Source organism: Mesocricetus auratus, unplaced genomic scaffold (assembly GCF_017639785.1).
Source record: "Mesocricetus auratus isolate SY011 unplaced genomic scaffold, BCM_Maur_2.0 Super-Scaffold_4256, whole genome shotgun sequence".
NCBI lineage: Eukaryota > Metazoa > Chordata > Mammalia > Rodentia > Cricetidae > Mesocricetus > Mesocricetus auratus.
In genome coordinates, this window is record NW_024429182.1 from 128,034,300 (window position 1) to 128,055,954 (window position 21,655).

A 21,655-nucleotide genomic window follows, 5' to 3' on the forward strand; every position below is an offset into this window, starting at 1 on the left:
ATCTTATGATCCAAATTTAAAAGTATTTATTACACTGAACTTGATGAAAGGTTTGTAAGGTGTGTGTACATGCATGCATGTGTGTGTGTGTTACACTGAACTTGATGTAAACTTACACACACACCCCCACACACACATCTTAGGGTTTCTGTTGCTGTGAAGAGACACCATGACCACAGTAACTCTTATAAAAGAAAACATTTAATTGGTGCTGACTCCAGCTCAGAGATTCAGTCTGTTATCATCATGGTGGGACATGACATCATGCAGGCAGACATGCTGCTGGGAAAGCAGCAGAGAGTCCTCCATCTTTCAGGCAACAGAACGTGGTCTGACCCTGGGAGCAGCTTGAGCATAGGAGACCTCAAAGCCCACCTCTACAGTGACATATTTCCTCCAACACAACTACGCCTACTCCAACAACTGCCATTTCCTTTGGGAGCCATTTTCTTTCAAACCACCATATTCAATTCCCTGTGCCCCCCACCCCCACCCCCCACAAAGGCGTATAGCCATTTCATACTACAAAAATGCATTCAGTGCAACTTCAAAAGTCCTCATAGTCTATAACAGCCTCAAACTTATTTAAAAGTCTAAAATTCAAAGTCTCTTCTGAGATTCATGCAATCTTTTAACCGTAATGATCTGTAAAAATACCCATGTGCACGTGTGTGTGTGTGTGTGTGTGTGTGTGTGTGTGTGTGTGTGTGCACAAGTGCCATGGCACATATGTGGAGTATGGCAAGTGACTTTACCGGTCGAGTCATCTTACCAGCCCAAGAAATATATTTGTTATGCTTCTGTTCCTGACACATTCTGCTGCCTAAAGTCATTGCTGGCACAATGGTCATGCTTATAAATGGTAGCACTTAGGAGACAGAGGCAGGAAGATCTGAACTGGTAGACCGCCCAGATCTACATAGTGAAACCCTGACCCTAAAACCTAAAGATTAAAGATGTAGCTTAGTGAGACAGAACTTGCTTCCTTTGCAAAAGATCTTGGGTTGGATCTTCAAAAACTGAACAAACAAGACACGAACAAACAAACAAACAAAACCTGACAGAGAGAACCTGGTCTCTGGTAGCACAGGATGCAGTGTCTGCAGTTGTGTCTTGTATCAATTTGTGAACTTCGTTGCCCCTCCACCCATTTCTTAGACACTTAATTTGGAAGATAACATCTTGCTGCAGCCACTGGAAGCCCAGTACGAGGTGCAGTACTATTCATCTATTGCAGAGCCAGTGGAACTGCATGGGTCATGATTCATTATTTAGTGTGTCAACACACATTCGACGAGCACGTATTGCATGTTTCTGTGTTAGATGACGAAGGTTAGAAAACAGTGTATGAGAACAAAGTCTTTGTCACCAGTTGGAGTGATAAATACCATACAAATGCACATTTAAGATCAAGTTGTGTTGTGACGGAAAGTAAGTAAGGACCATTAGAAACACATTTATCAGGAACCAAGGGTTATTTCTGGGTGCTAGCCAGGGATGGATTTGTGGCCCTTTCAGCTTTGAGAAGAGATCTTCAAATTCTCTAAAGTCTTGTGTACCTTACAGACTTCTCTAAGGGTGTGGCTCCTGGTAGCTCAACCACCCTCCAGTGGATGGCCTTGCAGGAGCATATGAACAGCGCAGACTGGACTCAGTGTGATATGTAACAGCAAATAAAATTTTAAATTAAATCAGCAATTTTGAAAAGATTGTAGAACTTGGTATGGACTCAGAAGGAGTGGAGAGGGTAATGGGGGTAAAATATGAGCAAAATGTACTGCGTGCACGTATGAACTTCTCCACGAATCAATAAAAATATTGCACAAATAAATAAATAAATACAATGAAAGGTTCCATGTTGATAATCTAAACTCAAAAGGCAGCAGTAGAGCAACCTTTAAGATCCTTGAAAAATACATGTTGGGAAAAAATCCTTCAGTTTCAATTTTTCAATGATCAATCCTTTATAACAGTTTATATACAGAATTTTGACAAGGAGGGGATATAAAAGATTAAAAAATGATGATCAAATAATTACCGCTGCCTAAAAATGCTTGATAGCAAAGGTAATCCAGAACAACGAGTTTTAAAAGAAACCAGAAGAAGAAAAGCTGCATGTTTGAGGATCATATCAGGGAGGCGTGCGCAGGTTCGAGGACTATGATTCTGACGTTACAAAATCCTTTTAGGTGGGACACTTGTGTGTCGGGTGTATCTCTCTTTCTTTCCTGGCATAATATTTGTATATTTTACAGTTTATGTATGTGTATAAATGTAATGATCAAATAGTATTATTCAGTCAGTAATGGAGTCCTGCTGTTTACGCCAGTGAGTGACAGGTACTGTTTTAAAACTGCAACCTAATTTAGAGTCTGAAGAATCAGAGCCTGAGCCTGGCGGGACTTCAGCGACCAGGAACAGAACTCCTCGAGGCAAAGGCGTTTAGAACGTCACCATTCTTCCTGTACTTCAGCTGTCACCTAGTACCGGAATTCTGAGAGCCATGAAGGTCAGGCTCAGAATCAGGGAAGGTAGCAGATTCTGATCTGTGCTTTAAAGTTCCAGGGCTGGGGCCAACCTGAGGCGAGACTGCTGAGCTTCATTTCCAAGAAACCATTCATTGAGCGTGCTGCAAAAGTAATCTTAAACACCGTGCCTGCTGCAGACACAAGTTCACATTCTAGTAGGAACTCAGAGAAGTACAGACACTCCAGCTACTCCCACCTGGAAAGCCCGCCCCCCAATGTAACCATAGCAACGGCTGACACCAGAGCGCCTGTGAGCCGAGTTCCGCCCCCTCCCTGACAGATATTGTTTCCCATCCTCTGTCCACATGGGCGCACTGCCTCACTATTGGTCTGTGGCCCAGGACTGTGCCTTGCCCCGGCCAATAAACTGCCTGTGCACGTGCACTCTGGTGTCTCCCGATTGGTGGAGTGGTCCTGATCACGCACCACCGTCCTGCTCAGCCCGGAGAAGGGCCCGCCAATAAAATGACTCAGTGGTCATGCACAACCAATGGGAAAGAAGCATGTCTCGCAGCTGGCCTATGGGCGCGCGCCGTGGGCGGACTGAGCCGTCCCCTTTCCAGCCCCAGTGGGGTGTGTTAAAGAGACAGTGCCTCGGTGCGGGTGTTTCACCCGGCTGGGCGCTGTGGCCGTGGTGGCCCTGGGCTTGCCGCCGGCGCCCGTGACAGCAGCGTCGCGGAGCCGGCTACCCCGACCCAGGGCCGCTGCCGACCTCGCTGACAGAGCCGCATCGCCTGGCGGGATGGGGGGCGATGCTGGAGCCGATGGTCCCCGGGGCCGCATCAAGAGCCTGGGGCTAGTGTTCGAAGATGAGAGCAAGGGCTGCTACTCCAGTGGCGAGACAGTGTCTGGGCATGTGCTGCTGGAGACTGCAGAGCCAGTGGCCCTGTGCGGGTTGCGCCTAGAGGCCCAGGGCCGTGCCACCTCTGCCTGGGGCCCGAGCACTGGTGCCCGGGTCTGCATGGGTGGCACCGCTCCAGCAGCTTCCTCGGAGGTGGAATACTTGAACCTGAGCTTGAGCCTACTCGAGGCCCCAGCTGGTGAGCATGGAGATCTCCAAGGAGGTGGGGGGAGGGGACACGTCTCTGGATAGGGGGTGCCATTGAGGGAAGCTTCTGGAATGGGAATCATCAGTACTGTCATGGGTAAAGGGCAAGAGGCCAAGCCTGGCTTCTAGGAAAAGTCAAGACCATTATTGGGTGGTGTGTCTTTACACCTGGGGTCTTCTGGTGACCTAGAAGGGAGTGAGTCGTTGCTGTGGGAACCATCGGTTCATTGACTATCTGGGTTCTAGGGTCCTTCCTGACCTGGAGGCATGGACCATGGAACCAGAGTCTGTGGGGTTCCATTATGTGGTGCCCAGAGTTTGATGGGCCTCCACCGCTTCCTATCCCGGCCCTAGGCACTCCTCTGTTCATGATGATTTGCAGAAAACTCTTGGGAAGAGAGAAGTTGTGCTTGAGTAGTTCCAGGGACATGTGCCCTCTCTGGGGAACCTGCATCTTCCTAAGAGCTGCCCCTTCCTGTACCTCCTCTTCCTCTTGCCTCTCCCCTTTCAGAAAAGCCTTTGGAGACAATGCCATCTGGGGATTTCTGAATTACACCTTCCTGTTCACTCAGAGTTTTCCAGAAGTGCCCATGCATATGTATGTTGGGCTAATGCTAGGGACATAAACTGTTGCTGTTCATCATGAAAATGCTAGTAACAGTGAGTCAGCCTTCTCTCAGTGGAAATTACTGTAAACCTTTACCTGTGCCTCATCAGCTTGTACCTATCCAATGCGAGCTTACTACTTACTGTATCCTATCCTCCCCGCAGAGAAGTACAATATACGCTGTTAAGTCCCCCAATATATATCTAACAGGAGCTGCCTTTTGGATAAGGGCTGGTGTGTGGCCAGCGACAGCTCTTACCTGCCTACATCCTCCTTGTGGATTCCAGGAGTCTTTTTCTCCCAGTGATAATAGCCAACAAGAATGTTAAAGATGGCTGACTGGCAGGAAGGCCATGGAAGACAGAAGTAAACAGGTTTCAGACTCTAAGCCCATAACTACTGGGAAATGAAGACGAAATGAGAAGCACTGAACCTAGAATGAGAAATGAACATTGCTTTGGTAAAATTTGGGCTAACAGATAGGGTTATTGTTTGGTTATTGTAAAACATTGTAGCTTTGTTCTAAGGAAATGGAATATCTAATTCTAGATGGGCTGGTTCAAGTTCTCTTAGGATGGTTATAGTTTACTTAAAGTCAGTGCCTCCTTTAGTTGGGGGAAGGGAACATCACCCCGCCTGCCCACCATTTGGAAGAACAGGGCAACTTCACACATAGACTCTCAGAGTCATTAACTCCATAAACTAGCTATCATTCATTGGCCTGAGGAGTTTTTTTTAAACGTTGTCTCCTAGGAAATATAAGGCTGGCATCTATTTTTTAAAATCTTCCCAGAATATTCTTTCAAATTATTATTCTTACTGAACCACTTTCTGTCAGCATGGCTGAACTGCTTCGTGTCTTTAAGAACGGATTGTGGTAAAGACCCAGAGACCAAAGCAGAGTGTTGGCTTCAGTCCATAGGCACCCACCAGAGTGTGACCTTATACAGACACATCTCTGGATTCTCCACTGTACTGTCTCTAGATCCCAAGGCTTATGACAAACTCCCATCAAGAGGTCTGGCTAGAAGCCCTCTAGTGTGTGAAGCAGCTCCCCCATGGCACTGTAGTCCTCAGAGGACAAGGCGGAAGGAATGAGCCGTAAAACAGGAGCAGAAATGACCACGTTGTCTATCTCGTTAATGTTTTTAACTCAACATAAACATCAAACAGAGAAGGACACACAGTTTTCAAGATAATTGCTGTGTTTATCCATTTCCTCAAGTTGATTTTCTCATGCGAAGGTCTGTAGTTCTTGTGTTGACTTGTACCCTGATGGTCCTTCATCTCTCTTATCACTTTTCAATATGCTGGGCAGATCTGTTCTCTAATGCCTGTCCTGTTTCCTCATACTGTTCCTTCACTTAAACTCTAACCACGCATCTGCAGTCTGATCCTCAGACTCCAGGCCCAGTGTTATTCATGTGAGAAGTAGCTGGATTTTAGCTCTCTCTAGCCTTTACTTGAGTACACATTTCTAAGCTCCTTCCCATCAGCGGGTCTTCTGAGGACTAAAGAAACTGGTCCTTCTATCACCTAAGTCCAGTGAATGTTGGATTCATGTAAAATCCACATTTCTAAGCATGTGCATGTACCTATGTAGTCTACCACGTGTAATGTGTACACGTACCATGTGTAGCCTAGCAATCACAAAACAGACCCCATCTCAGCTCCATTCCCCTGAGACCCCTGAAGAAGATGAGACACAGTGTCCCTTGATTCCAGTCCTATAGCTCTTCTGGTACCCTCCTGAGGCTTGTGTGGCCACTCCTGCACATTGGGAGCCTCTAGGACTTACACTGAATCACATGACTTAATCTCACCCTGTGTCCTGATTAATCATTATTGTTCGCCTTGCCTTTAGGTCACCTACCTATCATGTCTTTCTATGCAAAGTGGACCCATGTTTCCCCTTAATATAGTACATACTAAAAATCAGAGATAGATTTATTGGGTCAGTAATGTATTCTTATTTTCTAAAAGTACAGGATTGAAATACTGAGTTGTTAGTAATTAAATAAACCAAAGAAACCCACCTTATTAATGGCTTTGGCCTCATGGAGCAGATATACCAAGCCCAGTAACAAATCAAATTTCAGACCAAGTTGTCTGCCATCTTATTCCTCTTCCCACAATGTAGCCTCAATATGAGCTGGAAGGGAAAGTCTGTCATAGGCCATAGGGACCTATTGTCCAGACCGTAGGCCATGGGACCTACTGATCCATATTAAACAGGTTGGCTGTGGACATTCATCGTAGGTTCCGGGGGCGCCTCTAGTCTAACACCACCCATCCCTGTACTTTGGCCTTTGCTCAGTAACAAGCCTGTGCATGAAGTTGAATGATGCTAACAATAACAGGGGAAGGGACTTGCTGTGCTTGGAAAATCCTGCTTTCACCACCCAGAAACCCTGTCAATCTCAGTAGAGCTGAAGGATAAAGAGCTGACTCTTGCTGCTCTGGCTGTCTTCTTTGTCACCATTACTAATGCTGTTCCCAAGTTTTCTATCTCAGTCTGAAGAATACATATTATGGTTATTGTAGTATAGCCAAAGAAATGTAACTTGTTAGTTAGTTTTTAGGTCCAGTTTAATGTTGGTGTCTCATGTTAGTATAACTAGAATGACGTGGTGTGTGTGTGTGTGTAGATAGATAGATACATAGATAGATACATAGATAGATAGGTAGATAGATAGATAGATGAATGTGTACTACATGCATGTTTATGCACACATACTGTATATGTATATTGGAACTCTTTGCCCTCGGTAGTAATATTTTATGGTAATTATATAATTGATCATTTTGTGAATAGAAGGTAGGTGTGTGTGTGTGTTTCTTGTTGAAAGACAAGTTCAAATTTCATCCTCTCAATCTGTTTAATGAACTTGTAGGGTGTCCTGCCAGTAAAACCACACACACACACACACACACACACTCACACACACACACACACACACACACACACACACACACACACACACACACATATATATATATATATGACTTATATTGTGAAAAGTCTTGATTTAATGTTTACCTTCATTAAAATGTAATGTGCTCTCTTTCAGGTGAAGGCGTCACTTTATTACAACCTGGAAAACATGAATTTCCTTTTCGCTTTCGACTTCCATCCGAGTGAGTGGAGCTCTAAGTTTTCTGTTTCCTCCCCTTTCCTTGTGTCCATCATGTTAGCACCCCGGTGTTCCCAACACTGAAGTGCATTAGCCAATCCGCATAACCCTCCCTCTACTTCCCTGCTGCCTCTTGTTGTTTTCAACCTTAAGCCACATTTTCAAGTATGGGTTTCCTGACTCTGTCTAGTGGAAAATCAGTTCATAAACCAATATCTTTGGTTTATTTCAGACCGTTGGCAACATCGTTTACTGGAAAGTATGGCAGTATTCAGTACTGTGTGAGGGCTGTTTTGGAACGACCCCAAGTACCAGATCAGAGTGTAAAGAGAGAGCTCCAAGTTGTCAGTCACGTGGATGTCAACACACCACCCTTATTGGTGAGTGCTTCCTTTCTCTGTCCCTCCTTCCTTTCAGTAGTAGCGTCTGTATTTTGTCAGGATAGTGGTGATATGCACTGTCCCTGTCTACTGGTTCAGAAAACACAATGTAGCTCATAGGCGTTCTCTATAAAGATATGATTCTAGGTTGGGCAAATTATAAATTGTGTGTGTTAATACTATTGATTATGTCCCTGCTGTTCAGGGCTGCTTTTGCCAAAAAGTTACACAGGCTTGAAATGCATTAATAAGCCTTAATAACAATAATGCACAGCAGAGAGGGGCTACTTTGACCAGCACAGCCACATTCACAGGACTGTGGTATTCTAAACTCTGCAATAATAGCAGGTTGAGGAACAGTAATTACGAAAGAGTATTAATCACACTCAGCCTGTTATTGAAGCCCAGGCCATTATGCTATGTATCCTTCCATTTTGCATGTCATTTTCTAGCATTAAGTAAGTGTGTGCAGCTGCCACCACGAGCCTTTCACTTATCATTTCCTTATGACAGATTTGGCCACATGAAGGCATTGAACTTGTAATAATCACCAGAAATACTGTAGGCTGGTAAGAAGGGGGATAAGCCTATAAGGAACAACAGAATAGGCAAGATGGGGACTAATGAGCTACGTCCTTTTATCTGCACCCATATTATCAAGATAGTATAAAATTATACCTCCGACTTTCATGAAAACTGATAGGACCAAATGGGTCTTCATTTAAATATGAATGAATGTTATTTTTTACTTCATAGATAATTCTGAGACAATTTAAACTTCCCATCATGACACTGATGTGGCAAAGATGTGGTTTTAGTATTGTATATATTTTTTCTAGCTAATATTTTTAAAGACAAGGGAAAAGCCAGCATCTAAAAGTTTTTTGGTTCTTATTTTCACAACAAGTAGAATAAACGTTCCCCCCTTGAGGTATGGCAGACATACACCATGCTTGTGTGGCTTAGCAGACCCACTTGAGCAGCTCCTTAAGTCCCATTTGAAAAAGTGCTGGCATTAGTAACTTACATATTTTTTTAAATTGCCATGGTTTTGTGGGAAATTACTTATGGAAGTAGGTTTGTTTTTGACAGAAGCAGACCCTTGACCTTGTTACTATTAGTTTCTAAAGTAGATGAAAAAGATGACCAGCAACAGTATTTTTACAGAAAGCTTTTGTTTTTACAGCTTGTAAACAGAGCATTTAAGCCTCAGCTGAGGTTTTTCTTGCTTTGAATAATAAAATCCTATAGTGGGGTGTAGTGTGTTTCATCATATTTTGAGATCTGCTAACACAGGGTGTCTGAATGTATCCTTAACCAGTCCAGGAACACTTGAAAGTTCTGTCTGATATGTGGTGTATGCCAAGCAGTTTCACATTCTGATTGTTGATTTTTATATCATTCCTTCTTTCTCCGATATTTACATTGTCTTAAAACATAATTCTGTCATGCTGGTAAGATGTCTCAGTGAGTAAGAGTGTTGCTGTGAAAGCAAGAAAACCTGAGTTCTGATTCCCAGCACCCATGCAGAAGGTGGGAGTGGCCTCACATGCCTATAAGCCGCAAATTCGGGGATGGAGGCGGGTGAATCCCAGGGGCTCACTGAGGATAGCTAGCCTAGATGAAAAGGCAAGCTTCGGACTCACTGAGAGGTCATGTCTTAAACAAAAAAAACAAAGGGGAGAGTGATAGACAAAGCTCAGGACATTTTCCCGTGCCTTCTGCATGCCCCGGCATGGGGGTGTACACACCCACACCCACACTTGTGCATGTGCTACGCCATACCTACCACACACACAATGATGGTTCTGTAACATTTAAAGTATGAATGTGACCCTTGATTACTTTTCTAAAGGATGTTGTGTCATTTCCTAGAAACACAGTAAAATAGAATGACGTCACACTAGTTTGAGTCTAAGAATTCACCCTACTTTTCCTGAGCGTGTTTCAGTACTTGGTGTCACAGGAAAATAAGAAAGATTGATGTTTCTTTATGATTATTCTCTAAAGGACTATAAGTTCTCTTGAGTGGTTTAACTAAAGTCCTTTTTGCAACTTTTCAAGACTCCTGTGCTGAAAACGCGGGAAAAAATGGTTGGCTGCTGGCTTTTCACGTCGGGTCCCGTGTCACTGAGTGTCAAAATCGAAAGAAAGGGCTACTGCAATGGTAAGCAGCACTCTTGTAAAAATCCCAAGTGAAGGACTCTGATTTTACTAGATGATCTCAGCAATGTAAGAAGTACTTTGTATTTTAGAATATAATTAGCATTTATATATTTTAAGGGCATGTATAACAGGCTTTAATAAAACTCCCGTCTTTTTTTTTCCTGACTCCGGTTTTGTTGCTTTAGTAACAAAATAAAACTCAGGAGACTGGGGAAATGCTGGCATCATATTTTAATGTTGCATAAGAAGACACAGAGCTATTGGAGAATTATGGGATAGATGTGTAACGTTGTGACCTAATTTGCCTGCCCCGTCATTGTTTGTGCCTTAACATATGGATTCCTGAGCTGCCAAGGTTCTGCTTGCTGTTGAGCAGGTCATCATTCCGTGGGCTCCAGTGGGGTCGTTGGCAAGCTTTACACCTTGCCTCCTACTGCCTAATTTCTTTATACGCCTTATCTTAATTTATGCATATCACTCAGTTAAGCATCTTGAGGCTTGTTACTGTTGTCCTTTTACATTGGGAAAGTGAATAGTGCCATTGGTATAAAATGTTGCCTTCTGCACTGAGTGTCCATTCCTCTCCCTATCATTTCTCACAGGGGCTTCCGTTCAGGGCTTCTGCTGTGTTGGGCTGCTGTCATGTTCATTGATGTCTTGAGAATGTTCTGAAATGTCCCTGGGTCGATCGTGTTTCCATTCTCTTTTCAGGAGAAGCTATTCCTATCTATGCAGAAATAGAGAATTGTTCATCTCGCCTGGTTGTCCCTAAGGCGGCAATATTCCAAACCCAGACATATTTGGCTAGTGGAAAGACGAAGACAGTCCGGCACATGGTTGCCAATGTTCGAGGAAACCACATTGGTTCTGGAAGTACAGACACATGGAACGGGAAAATGCTAAAAATCCCACCTGTTACTCCATCCATCCTGGATTGCTGCATTATCAGAGTGGACTATTCCTTAGCTGTAAGCACAGCTTCTTGAATAATTAAAAATACAGAAAACAGAGCAGTAGGCCATACAATTGCAAATATTATCTCTAATTTTTGCATTAATACTTGGGAAGATGTTAACATTACTACCATTTGTGGATATATGAAGATGGGTCTTCACTGTTATTAAAAATCTGTCTCTACCTAGGGGAATTTAACGAAATAAACGTTAAGGAATTGAGGTGATGTGAGGGGTGTTTGTTACACTGAAGCATAGGTTCATTTTCCAGGGTGGTTACAAGCTCTGTCACCTTACAGTGAAACATGTGAAAGCCATGTTCACATGTTCCCTGTCACAGGTTGTCCTGTAGTTAGGGTTTGCTCATCTTGTTTCTTCATTTTGTCTAGTCAGGACGGTTTACGTTTGTCCTGCGATAGCTTGGTGGGAGACAAAGGCATTTGTTTCTGTGAAAAGGATGTTGAATCAGCTTAGTTCCCATGAGGTTTGCCCCCAAATCTGTGCTGTTCTCTCCCTCACACATGGTTTTCTTTCGTACATATTAGGTATACATTCACATTCCTGGTGCTAAAAAACTGATGCTGGAGCTGCCTCTAGTTATTGGTACGATTCCATACAGCGGCTTCGGCCGCAGAAACAGCAGTGTCGTAAGCCAGTTCAGCATGGACATGAGCTGGTTGGCACTGGCCCTGCCGGAGCAGCCTGAAGGTAAAGCATCCGTGTCTTTTACAGTGAAGTGTTAGATACAGACTAGCTGAAAAAGAACGTGACAGGAGCAAGTGCCACGTGTCAGCTCTCCCCACCTCATTAGTGTGTACATGTTCTTTTGGCGGTGCCCACATGCCTGGCAAGCAGACACCAAAGGGAAGAAGGGTTCGTTTGACTTAGATTTTGAAGGTGCAGCATAGGTGGCAGTGAGAGACGTTTTAGCCGTGGTTGCAGGAGTGTGAGGCAGCTGGCCACATTACAGCCACAGTCTGGAAGCAGAGAGAGATATGTGCTGGTTCTCAGTGTACCCCACCTCGCTTAACTGAGTCTGAGACCCTGGCCCAAGGGACAAAGCTGCTCACATCAAAGCGGTTATTCCTTCTTCAGACCAACCTCTGGAAACTCCCTCATAGACATGGCCAGTGTTCTGTCTCCTAGTTGATCGTATGTCCTGTCAGGTTGACGGTGAAGTCCATCACCACTACTCTGTTGTTTTATACTACTAAAATTATATAACGTCCCTGGAAGAGGGACCTTGAATGTTAACTTTAGCCATGATATGAAGCCAGTGACAAACCCAGGAATAAAGTGTACATCTCCTGAGGCTAGTTTATAATATTAAGATGGTGAGAATTGTTTCCAGTGGAAGTATAGACTGTTGCATATTTTCTATAGCTATATTTAAGAGATGTTGATTTGCCTAGCTTGTGCCATGTAGATCACAAAGAATGTCATTGAAAATAAAATGTCATTGATTTTAAGTAGCTGTTTATTACGGGAACCAAAACTTTCCTCGTGATGGCCACAGAATCTTCAGTTTGACTCATTCCCTTGCTTCTGTTAGAGTTCAGAGACACAAATGAAGTTTGGCATTTTTTGCACGGATTTCTGACCTCAAACTCCATTTCTGTTTCCAGCACCACCAAATTACGCAGATGTGGTCTCCGAGGAAGAATTTTCCCGACACACTCCTCCGTACCCTCAGCCCCCTGACTGTGAGGGAGAAGCCTGCTACTCCATGTTTGCCTGCATACAAGAATTCCGGTTTCAGCCTCCACCTCTTTATTCAGAGGTAAAGAAAATTAGACTCATTATGCCGGTCTGCAGACAATCAGTTCCTCTCCTCCATTCATTAAAGTGCCATTGCTGACTCATAATTGGTTGGGTATATGTACTCACAAACTTGTTCTTACCGCGTTGGTTGATACATTAGTACAGCCACTTAGCACATTTTCTGGAATTTAGTTTGTGATCTATGGCATGCATATGCGGCATCGTGGGTTGCCCTGAAGATATTTTATTTGGCCATAGAAGATGAGAACTCAGCAGCCAGTGGAGGACTTAATAACAGATGCTAAGCAACTTAAGCTTCCAGCTTTCGTGTAACTAGAAGCAGGTAGGAGAACCAAGGTGCTTCAGACATTACCTCGCTCTTCTGTCTCATAGGTCGATCCACATCCTGGTGATGCCGAAGAGACCCAGCCCGTTTCCTTCATTCTCTGAAGAGATTCCAGAATTCACTGTGTTGCTGCCAACTTAGACTGTTGGTTCTTTCACCTGCCTCGTTGGAGGAGAGAAAAAGTTACCTTAAGAGCACTGATGCACTCCAAGTGTGAAGACAGAAATGAAAGAATAGGAGAACTCCTTAGCGGGCCAGTGGGAGGGTGACACAAGGTTTTAGGGTGGGGTCAGTTGGAAGCCCTGGCGATGGGAGAGGAGATGAAGGAATGCCTGCACTGTTGGAGAGAGGAGTCCTGAGGAGTTGGAATGTTACTGGAGTGTGCTCTGACCACACTCCAGTTATGAACTTATGGGCTTGGTAGGTAGACCTGATTTCGGGAAACAAGACAGCTTTGAAGTGACTGTGAATGAGGAATTGAGGTCCCCAGGTTTCGGGGTCTGGCTTTGAAGTGACTGTGAATGAGGAATTGAGGTCCCCAGGTTTCAGAGTCTTCATGATTTCTTGCCCTGTTACCACAGCAGGGATCAAGGTCCTTGAAAGTCTCCTTCCTGGAGCCCATGGGCATGTGAGATCCGCATGGAAGTGACAGTGTTTCCACTCTTCCAGAGGAGGTTGAGATGTACGTTGAAGATAGCTAGACTGCATTAGGACGCCTGGAATGGATTCCTGAGAGGCTTGCCACATCAAAAGGAAAGAGGAGATCTCACATGAAGTGTGCTGGGAAAGGCTGTACACCCTGCCACCTTAAGAACTTGTGCAGGATGTATGTTTTATGTTCCTCATCCCTTATTTACCTAGGGGTTACTAGAAAAAGATGGGGTAGGCATGACATCTTTAAGATACCTGATACCTACACAAAACAGAGTATTTTCCTTATCCTGCCTCTGGTGGCTGTGTCAGGCCTGCTCTCAGAACACCAGGCCTGACTGACCTTTGGGGTTACTGCTGTATGCAGTTAGCATGCTCCTTTCAACCTGTCACTAGACCTGAAACTAGACCAGGGGAAAATTCCATGAGCTCAGCATTAAGTAGAACTAAATTACAAACACCTAAGATCTTAAAAGAACCCCCAACCCAAAAGAGGCCTGGAACGTTCCTGAACTCTTCCTGTGCTGAGGCTTCAATGAGTGGATGGTGGTTGCCACGTTGTGCGTTCTTACCACAGTCGTTAGTAATTCCATTTAAACTGTGATTTTTTAAAAATTGTTTTGGTGCAATATTTAGTTGCCATTGAGCCTCAGGATAATCCAGACCTACAGGGCTGTGTTGGTGCTGGCAGGGTCAGCCATGTCCTTACCAGCCCCCTCCCTTCCTGTTCATGGTCCCACGCTCAATTGTTTTGCCTCCAGTCTGTCCAGCCCAGGAGCTGAGAACATTGCTGACACCAGGGAGGTTCTCGCAGTGGAGATCTGGACCAGCCTGGTGCTGTCCAGGCAGAAAGTTGTGCTGTGTCCATCAGGACGATGGATTTTATCTCCAGTCACCAAGTTCACTTAAAGACATTCGTCTAGGGTTAAATTTTATACTCAAAAGTCAGTGGGCCATTTGTTCAGGGATTTTGTACCAATGTTAGATAAATGTCTACTTGTCCCCTCTGGGCATACCTCTCTCTTCCGTGGTCATGTTAGTGTCAAACACATGTATTTGGTTATAAGCCACTGTCTGAAATGCCAAATGGTGTTGCCAGTAATTGTGTTGTGGGAATTACCACAACCCTTATGTTAGTTGTTAGAGATTCCGTTTGTCTTTTTGTTGTGTGTCTGTGAAGCGTGGTGTTCAAATACTGTCTAAACCAGTTTTTGTTGTTACTGTAGAAAAGATGATGAGCTGTGTTTTGGCTCCCAGGCTGTAGTTTACATGCTCTGTCAAGACACGGTCCATCTCCATGAAACCAAAACAAAGGGAAAGAAAGTGACAGTGTGCACAGAGAGAAATAGAACAGGTTGGCTCCCTGTAGAAAAGCCATTGCAGCTAGTTTGCTTAGAGAAATCATGAAGTCCCCTGCAAAAACTGAAGCAAAGCTAACAGTCGCATTCAAGAGAATAGCTCAGAGACACAACTCTATATGGGTCTGTCTGACCCGAAGCTTATAGTTGGGATAAAGTGAATATAGAAAACTATGACAGAGACCCTTCGAATGAAGATCAGACTTTAGCTGCTAATACTTTCCTGTTTAGTCCCCTCTTGCTCTCATTTAGTTTTGGAAAAATGAAAAGTGCCCTTAGGATTTTCTTTTTGATGTCCAAAGTTTGAGATTGAAAGTGTGTTTTGAGGCACAGAGATCTTTCCTTCCCTGGGCAGAATTTTACTTTCTGTGTTTTTGTTTTGCACAATAAGAAACTCAGTAGGCAAGGGTTATGTTTTTGATAAGTTCACTAGCTTCTTAAAATTTTTATTAAAAATTTAATAACTTAACCAAGGGGAAAATAAAAATTGTATTTTGTACTCTTGTTTGAACCCCATGGGTTCCTTTTGTTAATAAAATGGTTATACTTAAGATCTGAGTGGCTAGTTTTGTTCCTGTGTTTACTTCCAAGAGTTAAGTCATTGTCGACTTCAGGAAAATCAATACCCACACAGAGAATCCTGTTCTTAAGGTCTTTTGTTTATGCATGAGATCAAGAGTACAGCCCAATTTGGGCCTGCACACAGGAGGCAGATTTCCAAAGGAACTCAGGTACTAGCAATCCAAGAAGTAAAGTGGCAGACTCAGAAAGTATACATGAGTCAAGGAAATATTGTATCTTCCTTATTCCAAATGACACCAGGTACAATTCTCAATGTTTACTTGGCCAAAATCTCCTCAGTGAGTTAGCAGGTCTGTGGACTGTCATGGACAACATTGACCTAGCAAACATCTCCTTTGATGTTAATACATGTGAATATAATCATGATGTTACCAAGAAAATGTAATGGTACTTCATCTCAAGAAACCTGCTGAGGCCTTAGTCTGAAAATGTTAATGTGTGCCAAGCAGTAGTGAGCAACCTGGTTTGTTCATGTTCACTAGTTTTTAGCCTGTAAGGTGGCCTTTCATCCACATATGTCATTCTCACAAATTAAAACACTTGTCATGTATATAAGGAAAAATTTCCAAAATTACCACTAAGGTTTCTGTAGTTTGTATTAGGAAAATGGTGGCTTGTAAAGTTTAGAACTAGGCCAGACGCTACCGGCAAAGTAGGATGCAGCTCTCCAGTTACCAGTTAGTTTACCAAAACCTAGAGGGGGCAACATTAGAGCTTGGCCCACATTGTCTGTGAGATATCTGCTTACTCTGAAATCTCCCGAGTCTACACCTTTAAAGAAGCAACGAAAACAGTCATTGCTTAATTTGCACAACTTGAGGGTTGTAGACCTTGCATGCTGGCTTGCGGTAAATCAAGTCTTTGGTGTTTATTTCCAAAAGCCCCACCTCCAGAAAGGACCACAATCTGCCTAAATCGCTCGCTAAGTATGTTTAATTGGTAGTTGGGATTCCTTCTTCAACAGGAGATCTAAGACCTTCATATTTCAAGATAATTACAGCCTCACTGCACAAACATTACACCAAAGTCCTCTAAGCCCACCTTCAGCCCCCGCCCCAGTGCTGCCATCTTACACAACAAGGACAGTAGCCAAAGCACAACACTGATACAGAAGCCAGCTTTCGCATATACTCATTTTTTTCTCTGCTTATGATTTTGTGTGCAGCTCTTTGGCATGTTACCACACGTGGAGGTTCACGTAATCACTGCCACAATCAACATTCAGAACTGCTCCGTCATCACAGAGAATCTCCCGGGCTGGCTCTTTGGTCACACCTCCCTTTTTCCCCCAGCCCCACCCCCACTGACTTGTTTTGCCATCTTCAGAATGCTACAAACAGGGCCTCATTCAGTCTGTACCTTCCTGACATTTTGTTTTTCATCCCACGTAGCAACTTGAGACCCACACACATTTGCTGCCTGCATCAACAGAGTGTTCCTTGTGCTTGACCTGAGGTATTTACAAGCAGAGATTAGCTGTTACTTATCACTTCAGTTTGCAATTTGCAAATTAGATGCGCAGCAATTTTGCACACAGTATACCTTCATACGTATTTCATTTGGGGGCTTGAGAACTACTTTTAAGTCTGGTAGAAAATACAGCCCAGGTCTACATAAACTTTTAGGGGTACATCTTCAGCTTGTCAAACTGCTTCAAGTATTTTGCCTATAAATGATAGGCTGTGGCACGGCAGATGAACAATTGTTCCGTCAGGGATAAATCAGTGACTGAAGACCTGTAGACACTACTCTAGGCTGTTTACTTTTTATCAAGTTCCAAATCGGGTATTTCAGGCTAAGGTGTGCAGTGAAGAGGCTGCGCTTGCCCGTGTGCTTGCTCATTAAGCTCTGTGGGTTTCCTTTTGTTCCGCTTTTCAACCCTCATCGGTCCCAGTCCAGTTCTCATTCTCTATTGAGATAGCACATATAACACAAAAACGTTTAACTACAAATATGCTCTTTCATAGTATTGTGAAACAAAAGATTACTTGTTAAGACTTAAGTTTTTCTGGCCAGCAGAACTTGTATTTCATACTAGCCATTTATGCCAAGCTAAAGATTTTCCTTTAAAATTAGAATGAGCTGAACCTTTCAGTTATGAAAAAAGTAAAATATATTAAGTCTTGTTGACAGGAAAAGATCTACTTCAGGCAGCATCTCCCACCATGGATAGGCAAAACACTGATGTCTCCCTGCACTTGGAACAGCCTCAGCCATTGATTTAAGTGCACACACATACCACATTATAGGTTGGTTACAGAGAGAAGAAACCATTCCCAAGAATTTACTGGAAGGGAAGCCATTCCCACAAGCCTTTTCCATCTACAGACAGGAAAAAGTCTGGTGTGGAGGTTTGGGGGAATTATGGAATGGGTGAACTGAGGGCAGACAGCAGGCACAAAGGTTCTCTTCCTTTTTGAAAATGTATCACATGATATAATGATGTCTATACACTGCCTTGGATCATATCTTTATTTAGTGAATAAAGGAAGAAAATGCCCCATATCAAGACAATGAAGTTTGCATCAACTCAATGTAGCATTTGTTCTCCATAGATGAAAACTCATTCTGCATAACATGAAGATTTCTTTGCATTGTGTTCTGTTTTTCCACTTCAGGTGCCAAAATCCATCTATTTGTTCATATGTTGACTGATAAATTCATGAGCACTATTAGTTCTAGCTATCACTATAAATATCTGGACTTGCCTTAAATTGTTTAATGATTTGGGCAAATAACACATATGGGTTTATGACCTATGAATAATGAGCTTCAAAACAGCATACAAATGCACACATCTGCACACACAAGGCACACCTTTTCATGTGCATACATACATGCACACAGATATTGCTTGTTGAGTAGAGGTTTCCCCCTTACATAAGGATAAGAAAAGCCATCAGCAATTGCATTGTTAATATACAGGGACTCTAGAGACTATATACTTTTAACATCAGTCCATCCCAAGGCTCAGAGGACACAAAGCATAGCCCTGATTTTCAGTAGTTGATGTACCTTGCTCAATAAACAAATAGGGAACAAAAACTTGTTTAATAAAGCAACTTGCAAAGTTCCAGTTAATCTTGGTATACTACTCCAGTACAGTAAATGAAAAGCACGAACTTAACTACATTGATTAATGAAAGTCCAGTGCATAACTGAGATGTGGCAAGGAACCAATGTTATTATATATATGAAACTTCAGGGAGGGACTGAAGAGACAGCTCAGTGGTGAAGAGAACTTACTGTTCTAACAGAGTACCTGGGTTCAGTCCCCAGCATCCACATCAGGTGACTCAAAACTGCTTATAACTAGTTCCAGAAATCTGATGACCTCTTCTGACCTCATCAGATACCTGCATAAGCATGATACATATAAACTCATACAGATACACAAAGATACACATAAGTTAAAAATAAGTTAATCTTTTAAAAAAGAGGAGAAGGCTATTACAGATCTTCTTTGACAGTTCCAAGGGGACAACAGTTATGGGGGGGAACCCTTAGGAACCTAAAAAATATTGTAATTTTTCTTTTGTCTAAACCAAATTGATGAGGTGTGTGTGTGTGTGTGTGTGTGTGTGTGTGTGTGTGTGTGTGTACATATGGGAATAGTGTGATATTAAGCTAAAATCTTGCTTTATCTTTTGGAGAGGATAAAGCAAGAAAATCCAGTAAATCTCTTACAAGAGCACATATCTACTGAATTCCTAAAAAGCAATCCTTGGTGTGACTTCATCGCCAGTTCAGCCATCTGGCCTCCTTACATAAGTGAAGAATGCTGGGCACCACGGAAACCCCAGTAGAAAATACTTCTCTTTATCTAATCTGATATAACAAAACACCCTGGCCCTGATATCACAAGATAGCTTATCATCCACCGTAAGCTGATATGAACACCAGCAGTTGTTACCCTAAAAGAGTTGCAAGTTGCATCAGATACATTCTAAGCTTTCCAAAAAAAATCAATCTCACTGCACCTAGAGCCTTGTTTTAAAAGAAGCTCAAAATCGTCATCCCCGAAACAAAGTGAAAATGATTCTTTCTGCTGAAGATCTTGTGATAGGAAGACAGTTTAAACAATGTCTATATCCAAAGGGGTGAATTCTGATGACCTCCGACTTGCCCTTGATCACATCACAGAACTCATAATGTAAGAAATGTTTATAGAAGTCAAGCACCCTTGGACAGACAATGGCATGGGATTTATGAACCTTGGCCAGCAAGTGACATTAGGTCTGTAAATTTTCAGTCCAAGCAGGCTCCAGGACAGCCAGAGCTTACCTTGTTTCTTCAGGTGTGTGACTGATCACACACTTTCCTGTGTCATGGCCTCACTGGGGCTGCAACATCCATGTACATGGAGCTTATCCTCAGTGAAACCCTTCCCCATAATTCATAACTGAGACCCAGTACCTCAACCCCAACACCAGGAACCCCAGATTAAAAAAGGCACGTGCACATAACCAGTTATCAGCCTGGACCCCGGGTTTTGCAGACGATGTGTATCAGGAAGAGACAGTCTTTGGTTTGTGTGTACGCATACTGATTATTGACATTTGCTTTTAATGTGCTCCCAATTTTTGCATAGAAGGTTTATGCCTCAAGAACTAGATAGTTCCAAAGCTGGCTCAGCTCTTCTTATCCAAACAGAATCCAGATGTCCTACCCTCCTCTTGCCCAAGGGAATCAATCTGTCCTGGTTTGCCCAGGACTTCTGAGATTTCACACTGAATGTACCATGTCCTGAGTCATCAGGCATGAACATGCTCCACAAGTTCGCAGAGACCAGCTATAGAGCTTCACGGAGTCAACATGTGTTGCCTTTAACCCACTGCATCAAATTATTCCCTACATCCAACAGTCCCTAAGTGGAGTGCTGTCACAGAGGTGAGTAAGGACATAATGGGTAGAACTGGAATGTTCGGCTCTGTGAGCCATTGGTGGCTAAATCATGGCCTCTGTGGAAACCAGATCTACGCCTGATTTATCTTCCCCTCCCACCACCATGTGCCTCCGTTGCCCCATCAAGTTATGAAGGCTGTACTTGCCTAGGCAATCCCTGTAGGGGCTCCCAGGGACCAAGACCCCGCTCTGGCTCCAAAGGCATACAATTCCTGTGGGACTTCAGCTTTCTGATAATATATGCAGGAAAAGAGCACATAAACACTCACTTCCTTTTTCATCTTACATCTTTCTCCTCTTCTTCTCCCTCTTTCTCCCACCTTCCTTCCCTTCGTTAAGAAGTGAAAGCCTGATTTGCTGGGATTTGCTGGTCCCCCTTTCTTCTTGTAGTTTTTTCTGGAAAGATCTTGACTTGGGGAAAGCTGGGCTTTTCAAAATTACCATCCTAGGTCATGCTTGGTATTGAGTGGCATGCTTTTACAGATGAAGAATAACTTTAAAATACAGTAATTGCATAGTAGATGTATGGAATTCTCTTGGCACTGTCCTCCGAAGCGTCCCTGGTCTTTCTAATGCCTGCTATGGTGAAAAGTCTTGGTCCACTGAGGTTGTAATCAAAACTGACTCTTCCAGGGTATCTGAAACTCATTCAGAAACAACCTAGAGAGGAAAGCTGGGTGGCAGGCTGTGGTGGCACTGGAGAAACCCAAACAGAAGCGAAGGACACCTGCATCACAGTGGAGATAATGGCTCTGGAGAGTTGAAGAGTGAATACTTCCAGTTATCAAACATGTAATAATAGCTTGTTCGTATTATGCATTTTCTTGTTGTTCAAAGGCACCCTGTGGGTGGGCAATTATTTCTCATTTAAAATACCACCCCAGGCTCAGGAATAGAGTACTTGCCAAGCATATATGTGACTTTGAACTCCATCCCTAACACCACAAATAATAGTGATAACAACAATAATAATATCCCCATGTCTCTAACTCCTATCCCAACTAGTTCTTGCAAACTCTTAGCTGCATACCACGTCCCTCTGCAACTCTCAAGAATATTCTGGAAGAACTCATGAATCAGTCAACTCCCACTGTCCTCTATGGTCCCTTCTAATGACCTAAAGACTTCAAAACCCAAATCCTAGGTGCATTTTGGAAAATGGAGAAAACAACTCCTTTCCTTTGTTACTTTGTTTGTTAGGGCCCCTTCCCAAAAGGACCCCACCCTATTACCTTG

General features: G+C 43.2%; 1 protein-coding gene across 1 annotated transcript; it reads left to right on the top strand.

Moving 5' to 3' along the window:
• The first annotated feature begins 3,115 nt into the window (after positions 1-3,115).
• Positions 3,116-15,483, top strand: Arrdc4 (arrestin domain containing 4). Its single transcript, XM_005083945.4, has 8 exons — positions 3,116-3,568; positions 7,255-7,321; positions 7,550-7,697; positions 9,762-9,864; positions 10,575-10,831; positions 11,362-11,524; positions 12,442-12,596; positions 12,971-15,483. Exons 1-8 carry the CDS (start codon positions 3,271-3,273, stop codon positions 13,025-13,027), a joined length of 1,248 nt encoding a protein of 415 aa, XP_005084002.1. The 5' UTR covers positions 3,116-3,270; the 3' UTR covers positions 13,028-15,483.
• Positions 15,484-21,655: the final 6,172 nt, after the last annotated feature.